At 29.5% G+C, this 9,782-nt stretch overlaps 1 protein-coding gene across 1 annotated transcript; it reads right to left on the bottom strand.

Annotated features, from left to right (window-relative positions):
• Positions 1–6,055: 6,055 nt before the first annotated feature.
• LOC103308246 lies at positions 6,056–8,088 on the bottom strand. The gene is made up of 2 exons (XM_008181316.1): positions 8,066–8,088; positions 6,056–7,391 (listed from the first exon to the last, which is right to left on the bottom strand). The coding sequence occupies exons 1-2, from the start codon at positions 8,086–8,088 to the stop codon at positions 6,056–6,058; spliced, it is 1,359 nt and encodes a 452-aa protein (XP_008179538.1).
• Positions 8,089–9,782: the final 1,694 nt, after the last annotated feature.

Here is a 9,782-nt window from a genome sequence, read left to right as displayed (position 1 = left end):
AATGGATTGTATTAAACTTGAATTCAATGATATAATTTAATTGTATAAAAAAAACGATTCTGAATGGAGACGTTTATATATTATAAATTTATTTTTTATATATTTATTATTTATTATAGCCTTTATGTTGAATTAATATTATAATATTATAGCTGACCGTCACAGCTTCATCCGTGATCGGTTGTTTATTTTGCTTCCGGACGATGAGATGTATAATTTTTCATTAAAATGCTCTCCCCTCTAAAAACTCTTTTCTGCTCCCTAGTCCGCCCCATCCTTGAGTGTTCCGTCCTCTGGGACCCGTCCACTGCTTCCGCACGTAGTATGATAGAAAGGGTTCAAAGAAAATTCCTCCGTCAAGCTGCTTACAAATTAAATGTAGTCTGTCCACCGCACGATTACACGCCAATCCAACGCCTTTTTTCCTTGGAAAGCCTCACCGATCGTCGTCATTCAGCTAACTTGACATTTCTATTTAATCTTCTTTCGTCTAAAATTGACAGTTCTGAATCACTATCCCGTGTTTCATTTAATGTCCCCTCCCGCCGTACACGTTCATCTGTTCCATTTCATATACCTTTCTCTTCCTCAAACTACTATCATCCGTCTTATGCGCATTGCCAACACTGACCCCTCATTCTCTCTCTAAAATTTGAGCCTCGTTTCCTAAACTATTAAAACTATTATTATTATACTATTATATTCATGTATTAAAGGGTTCGTCCCGTATTGTAAAATAAAATAAAATAAATAACTTATATTCCATTTAACAAACTTTCAATTAACAAAATGTTCTGTTTAACGAAATATTTTTGAGGACCAAACCAAAATATTAGAACCACATTAATTTAATTCTATTTAAAATGCGATTTTTTTAGTGCCCACATGAGGCTTCGTAATATAGAAGCTTATCGCTGTACTATATTATAGTAGCATTAATAGTATGTAGTAGCAGATCCGTCTAGAGCACAAGTATAAGTCATGCGTTACTTTAGGGCGACATACAATTTTAAAGAAATTGATAGCTGAGAAATATAATAAATATCTGTAAAGAGCGCCGGTATTAAAATGTTTAGAGCGGAAAATATTTAACGACGGCCCTGATTAGTAGTATACTATATTATTATTTAATTAATAATCTAACCTACAGATGCAAACGGATCTTATTTTGTGTATACTATTTTGTGTTCTCCCACAATGAATATTCATTGAAGTTTCACTGTATTACTTTAACTAACGTGTCTATATACTATGACTGAAAATGTTTGTGTTACACATTTCAACCAAATCTAATATTTAATTTGTTTGATTTAATTTCATCTTTTTGTATACCTACTGATATTTTTATGTAAATTTTTACAGACCAATTTAAAAGAAAAACCGTGTAGAGATTGCTCATTTTTAGTAATGTTTTTGTTTGCTTTGATATCTGAGGTAAGTAGGTAATAGGTAAATATTTTATATTTTGTACCTATTGTTATTAATTTATATTATTTTTTTAGTTTGTATTAGTCATATACTGTGCCTCAAATAGTGATATAAATCATCTTTTTTATGGATTTGATGAATGTAGACATTAGCCAATTTAGAAATAAAAACCCTGATCCACAACTTCATACTGGTAAAGACATTACAAGTAAACTGTAAGTTTATCAGTAATATTTTTAAATTATCACATAATTAGGTAGTATACATAAATTGTTTTTTTTAGATTCTTAAAAGTAATGGATTTGAAATATTTTAAAAGAGAATGTTTTGAAAGATGTCCAGATTTTGAGGATTAGTATCAATAGTATATATTTGTAATTATTTTTATATTATATCACATTGTTTGCTTTTTGCAAAATTATTTGATTTATAGTTTTAGGCAAGAATCGTTTCAAATGTGTAGTCCCAAACCTAAAACAAACGAATCAGCTATCATAAACATTTTAAAAAATGTAATTGGCAGCCTGTCTCAAGTAAGTTTTGTTCAAATAAGTCGTTCTTTAATTCTTATATTACTTTTAAATATTTATTTTCTTCTAAAAATTAAGACTGTAAATTATTTAAGGCCATTCAAAATAATTAATATCTTTGTTTTGATGTACTTGTTGAATTATATTTGTATACATCATTATATTTATTATGATTTACAAAATACAATTTCAATGACTTAGGTTATCATTTTATGTTTAACATTTGGAATTTTTCTGAATTTATAGTTTTAAACTGGTTTTTATGAATAACAATTTAAAAGGAAATGTTTTATTTTATAGGAGGTGATCTGATGATTCAAGATATACAACACTCTAAATTGGAAATAATGTATCTTTGTATATTTGCTTTTAGTAAGTTAATTTAATATTTTAATATAATAACGGGTCTCTGAGCGTCGCTGGGGAAGACCCCCAAACCCCCGGTATCGGTCATGAGTGTTGTCGATATCGGAAGCAGCAGTGGTCTTGTTGTCCGGTCGGCGTCTCGAGGTAGACAGTGTAAGGGTGATACGGAAGTCTGGTGATAAGGATCTATGATAAGGCTAGGAACACTACGGTCACGTAGCGGACAAAGTCTTTGACAGTCTTGTCATTCGAAATTCCGTAAAAAAATCATATAGACGCGGCTATTTTTTTTATGTCTTGCAGGTCAGCTACCTCAGTTATCCGGGTAGGACTTCTGACTTCGTCAACGGACAATGTGAGACGGCCGGGTCACGGCATCAGGTAGGTATGCAATCTGACTGACGCCGAAAACGCGACATAATGTGACAATAAATTTAAAACATTTCCATGCAAATCAAATAGCTGCCGTATTTTTGTGGTTGTCTAGCAGGTCAGTCACCTCGAATGTGCGATGGCCGGTTCACGTCATCGGGTAGGCAGCGGACAGCGTTCATGACTATCACCGAAATCGCAAAATTAAGTAATAAATTCAGAACATTGCGGGTGTCTTCGTCGGATAGCGGACAATTTGCGACGGCCGGGTCACGTCATCAGGTATGCAATCCGACTGCGTCGAATCGCGGACAGCGTTCATTACCGTCACCGAAAACGCAAAATTAAGTAATAATTTTATTAAACTATATTAAGTATCTACTATAGATATATACAACAACTAGATAGCCGTCTCCTTCTTGTCATCGAAGTCGGCCGCCATTTACAAAGCAGTTAATGTTTACAAAACAATATTATCAGTATTCAGTTATCACAGTATATTAATTAATCAAATAAATATATTATTATGTCTGAAATTTGAACTCTATTAAATTCAAAATTTCAAATTAATAACTATTGCTTAATATATTATATTTTGTTACGTAACTAACTTATGTAATATCCAATTACTTTATTGATTTATAGCAGAGTGTGGAGAATTAATATCATTGTATATTAATTCATCCGTGCACTGAACATGAGACTGTCATAATGGCAAATAATAGTATTTATTATTTACAATCGAAAATTTTAAAAACTAATTAAAAATAACTATGTTTTTTAAATGTACGCAACTTTATTCAAGCAATCAAGTCGGTAGGTAACACAGTAACACACTAACAAAAGTCGCAAAGTGCAATACTTTATGGCCTACTGTAATGTCACAAATCTCTGTATTGAGTATTCGAAATTCATAATATAGTGAATGGTGATAACCAAGGTGTATTGATAAGGTGTCGTCACTTGTTTGAAAATTTGATTGAAAATTTTACTACAGATAGTCGTCACCACCGGGAGCGCTATATGTCCTAAAGAGGCCGAAAAACGTACACTTTAGTATACCAAAACTATAGACACTGTGCATATGATCAAAAACTACGCCCTCTGGTGGTTAATCAATGCGTTATCGGCATGACAACTAATATAATATTATTATGTACGAATAACTATTTTTAAATATTTACTTAAGTATTAGTTATTTAATTTAACTTTTTGATAAACAAATTGATTACATCATTTATTTTGTCTTAAAACATAAATTTAATAAATGGTGTTTTAGTTAATACGTTAAATTAATGCATTAGCTGACAAGAATTTTTATCATTTAATTTATATTTATTAATTGGTGCTCTTTCAAATTGTATTTTTTAATTTAGTTATATTAGTAGTTAGTTAGGTACCTATATAATTAAGATGAATGATATTATTTTGGAAACTGGTTTTCAAAGTATTTATTCAGATGTACTATATAATAAAGAAAAATCATTAAATTTACTCAAAAGTGGACATGTGATTAATGTAAAAGAAGTAAAATCGTTCAAAACAAATAGTTTTATTTTTGGCAATGTTATAAGACAAACATCAGTGACTTCTACACCATACAAAGTTAAAATTGAAGTAAATATACTTATTTATTACTGATGCACGAACTTGAACTTAATTCTGTAAATACTAATTATTAACAGCTTGATGAAACAAGAAAAGTTAAAGTAGCCAGCTGTGAATGTGCTGCTGGTGAAGGACAACGATGCAAACACATAGGTGCACTTTTTTATTATATTAATAATGAAGAAACACTGGCTAAAACAGATTTACCACAATCATGGGGACAACCATCAAAAAGAAGTGAAGACAAGTATAAAAAAGGAAAAAGGATTTGTGATTTATTCCATGCTAAAAAGCCAAGACTAGATATACCTGATATTAGTATTAAATCAATTATTGAAAATAGTGACTTATTAGCATTGCCATGCTCTTTAAGTTATAATCTTAAAGCTGAATTAAAAACTGAAATAAGTAGAACTTGTGAGAATACATTAAATTCAATCGTAGACAGTGTAGAAGAAGAATTAATTTATGACTTGAATAATCCATTTTTAAACATAATAATTTTTAAACAACAGGAACTTAATAATACTTCTTTTTTGAATAATTCTTATTCTTATTTCCCTCTTAATGAAAATGAGTTAATATTTTTTAATAATTTTATATATGTAACCAAAGAAAAATTAAAATTAGTTTTTAATAAAAGTTTAAATCAGTCAGATCAATTTTGGTTAGATTGTAGATTATATAGAATTTCAGCTAGTAGCAAAGCACACAAAATAAAAACTTTAAAAATATTAACTTGTGAAAAACAACAATCTTTGGCCATACGTTTATTAAGTTCTAAATCTTTAGTCGGACAAGCTGCAATTAATGCTTCATATGGAACTGAAACTGAAAATGATGCTTTTGAATCCTACTGTAAATGTTTTAATGTTACAGTAATTAAATGTGGTCTAATAGTTCATATAAAGTATCCGTGGCTTTGTGCTTCACCAGATGGGATTGTAGTTATTGATGGTATACCTAAAAAAGTGCTAGAAATTAAATGTCCAATAAGTTGCAAGGATAAAATGATAATTGATCCTATTTTAAATGTTTCTAATGTTAAATATTTACAGTTAATTAATGGCAAAGTAACATTAAAGAAAAGTCATACATACTACACCCAATGTCAAATACTCATGTTCACCTCAGGGTTAGATGAATGTGATTTATATATTTTTAATTTCATTGAACCTGTTCTCATAAATATTATTAAAGATGAACACTTTCTAATGAATACTTTAACTAAATTAGAAATGTTTTATTTTAAATTTTATTTACCAACTTGTGTACGTATGAAAAATAATGAATATAATTAGTTGTATTTAAGTTATAATGTTGTATTATATTTAAATGTACCTATGCTTTACTTTTATTCGATTGAGTTATTTATACTTAAGTTTAATATTGTTGTGTTGCTTATGTAATTATGTACTATAATATCAGTAATCTTAACTTATTAGTCCATTTTTAAATAAACGTATGTTATTATTAATGCATAGGTAGGTGGTAAAATAATTAAAGCTGAAATTAAAACATAAATAACAAATTTAATAGTATACAATATACATGTTTATAAAAAATTACGTTGTTAAATATTTTTTTTGTTAAAAATAATAACATTAAAGACAAGAATATATTTTTAAAGATTCTAAATATGATTTTTTTATGACAGTAAATTTATAAATTATAATTATATTTCTCATTATATATTCAGTTATAAAAAAAAGAACAATAAAAGCAGATTGAATTTAATATTGGTACATTAACTATTGTTTTATTATTGGTGATTGCATATTAGTTATAACACAGCACATATGGACAATATTGTCAATGTATGGTAAAAGATCAATAGTGACTTTGTTAAGGATACCAAATGTTTTTACTCTAGCAAACAACCGTTCAATGTGAATCCTAACACTGGCAATGTTATAAGTCTCAAGAACTTCACTCTCTGTGAATTTAGCATTGTATAAAAAGGGAGGCATTATTAAGATTGCATTTTGCTGATCACAATTAGTTTTAATCCCGGGAAAACCTTTATCGGCCATTACTTCATCACCAGGTTCTAACAATGATAGAAAACCACAATCATTGGTTATGAAGGAGTCACTGGATCTTCCACCATAACATTTGGAGACAAAACTCACCATTCCATTAGGCGTTATTGCTACTAAAAATTTTATAGTATAACCCCCTTTATATCTAGAATATAAATATACTCTCTGTTCAACAGTGTAAGGTTGTTCCACCCGAATTTCTGTGCAATCTATAATGCAACGACAATGTGGATAATTTTTTTTGAATGCCTCAGGTAAAAGATCTGATATAGTTTTTTTACTGGGCCAAAATATAAAATCTTTTGTTTTTGTGCTTAGGGTAGTTAGTACATCAGAAAATATTCTTGTAACTGTTGTACGGTGTATACCAAACATTACAGATAGAGCAGAATAGGTAATACCTAACTTCAATTTCATTAAAAATAATAATAATTCATTTTCCTTAGTAATTGAAAAACGTTTACTAGGGGGCATTAATTTTAGTAAAATATTAAAAATAGGAAAAGTGGTACCAGTTAAGTCTTTTAGTGCATTTTCAGTTTTAATGGACTCAAATCCATGAAAAGCTTCACATGACAAGCATGATAAACTATTACTAGAATCTACACCACAAGCTTTATCAGATAATTCACATTTGGTAAAATTAAGATTACTATTTGAAGTTAGAGGTATTGCTGCTTGAGTTGAAACATTATTGCCCTCAAAAGAACAGTGAAACGTAAAATCTTGATTGTCATCTACATCAAAACATACTTGAATGCTAACATTAACTGAAGACATTTGACTTGTATTTTCAGGAAAAATAAAATCACCGCTAGACACCGCGTCCGGAACCTTTTTAGATAAGTCCATTTTTTTTTTATTTGCTGCTCTGTTATATCTCTCTAGTTGTTGTTTATGATTACATTTAGTTATTTTATAAGCTTTAGGAAATATTGATGGCACATATGATGGGCTTTGAGGATCATTTGATTTTTTGTTACCGACAAAATGAGTACTGCAAATTCTGTTATGAGATTTTGGCATCCACAATACTCCATTTTCGCTAATTAAAAATGAATATTAGGTACATAAATAAACGGATATGTTAATTTATTATATACTCAAGTCTATTCACAGCTTTAACCCATTGTAATTTTAGTGTTGTTTGATAAGATCGATTTGGAAACTTGTAAAATACTATATTATTTGATGTATTTTTGTACGTGTTGTTGCAATTAACAACACAACAGTTTGAGTTGCTATTTCTTTTAGTATTAGTATTCATAGTGAAAATAAAAAACAAAATTATAAAATAGTGTTATGAGCACAGAAAAGAGATTAATGTATAATAGTATAATACTATAATAATATTAAATTGAGCATAAAGTTTATTGAGAATGGTAAGTATGTAGTTTATGTATGAATGATATTATGGTAGTATAATGATATGGTCTCATAGTGTATACTGCCGATAGTGCCCGTAAATACCACCCCGAGCGTTAGTAGTCATCATGCACGGTGTCTATAGAAAATTTAAAATATATTATGATAAATAAATCGGTACGAAAACAATTATGTTGGTGACAGAATTGTTTTCATAATACCCATTACCCATATCGATTTTATATTTCGTACATTATTATTATTCTGATCGCCGTGTTTTACACAAACTAAAAATCTCACATCCTAAAATTGGGAAATGAGCTTCTAGTATAACTCCACAGAGTGTATACGTACATTAACGAACCTCCATCCGCCATAATTTGTACAGACGTACCACAATGGAACAGATACATCAACACATTTCTGAGTTCTTACAAGCAACTCCGGAATTCATAACAGTGTTTGATCAATCCTTCCGTTCACAATGCGCATCAGCGCCGGTTAGCGAGATACTTAGTGGAAATCTCACACATGACACTATTCACACAAGTATCCAAATCGCATTAACCACTACAGCACAAGCCATGTATGAAGCGGCCCAGCAGTCCCGACACATCTGCGGCTCTCACAGTGGCTGCTCATCAGCTGAGAGCTCCCCTCTGCTTTCTATCATGATACAGACTATACATCGCGCTCTACCGACGCGCCCTGTAACAGCTGTAACCCAGAAGAAAGTTAGATAAGACGCCCTGGCGTGCAACGCCAAGCCCCCGGTAGTGGCTCCTACCCGGCACAAAAAAAAAAACATCCTAAAATTGTTATAAATCTTTTAAAAAACTTACAATTTAAATAATTATTTTTTTAAACTTGTAGAGAATTTGACGAAAAAATTATTTTTTTACCGTTGACTAACAAGATATGAAATTTAATTCAGTATAATTGTATAACAACAAAAAAAACCTTAGATACATATGAATAAATGGAAGCCTGTTGAATAAAGTGACCAGCGTAATCAATGTACAACGTGATTCGATAACTTATAATAATTAGAACAACAAAACCCTAATTATATGAACTGAAACTCAATTGTTTATATAAAGCAGTCAAATACGAACTGTATTTATTTTTAATTAGTTAGTAGGTACATTCCTATATTGCAGATTATTTATTTATTTATTGAAAATTTCACTGAATGTTTATATTAGAATTTTCTATACACGATAAAAATTTGAAAATAACTTGACTCTTTTTGAGCTGCTTACGGACATTGTCATTTTTCAATTTTTTTATTTTTTTTCTATAAATATCAATAAAATTTAAAATTTTATTTGTTTGGTAAAAATGCGTGAAAATTTAATGCAAGGCTCCTGATATATTGTTACAATAGCAATTGTAAAATATTAAAAATACATAGGCACACATTTTTTTTATAAGCATTTGAAGTTGAAATTTTGACAACATTTATCAAATTTAAAATTGAATAATTATTTTGTAGTTAAAAATTTATAAAATGTTCAACTTTAATATCTAAGGATTGAAAATTTAAAACAAGATTTCACGTAAATATTTAATTCTGTTATCAAAAATTCTAAGAAATACATAAGCACAGTTTATTTTTATAGTCATTTTAAGCTCAAATTTGGACGAAATTACATATTAAAAAACCTGGAATAACTATTTTAGTTATTTTGTTGTGATTGTATAATATTACTTGTGGGTACTTGAAACTTCTAAAGTATACTATTATATATCTATGACCCAACTCGCATAGTATGTAGGCACATAGTTTAGTCTATTAACCATTCTCCGATTAAACTAGGTACCTACATGATAGATTTTGATGAAACAAAAACTAGAATAATCTGTGAGTTCCTATAAGGCTATGATACCTAGGTATAATAGTCACAGGGTTATCTATATAGGCACCTAGATAGTTTAAAATAAAAATGTAAAAACACAATTTTCAGCAATTTAATAGAAAAATAGATTGAGCATGCTCATGGAAACAAACACATTGGTACAAAACTTGTATCGGGTTGATGTCAATTTTAACCTTTTAAAAGTACATACC

Source organism: Acyrthosiphon pisum, unplaced genomic scaffold (assembly GCF_005508785.2).
Source record: "Acyrthosiphon pisum isolate AL4f unplaced genomic scaffold, pea_aphid_22Mar2018_4r6ur Scaffold_20883;HRSCAF=22412, whole genome shotgun sequence".
Classification (NCBI taxonomy): Eukaryota; Metazoa; Arthropoda; class Insecta; order Hemiptera; family Aphididae; genus Acyrthosiphon; species Acyrthosiphon pisum.
Note: the sequence above shows the minus strand (reverse complement) of the source record. Positions and strands in the feature narration are given on the sequence as shown.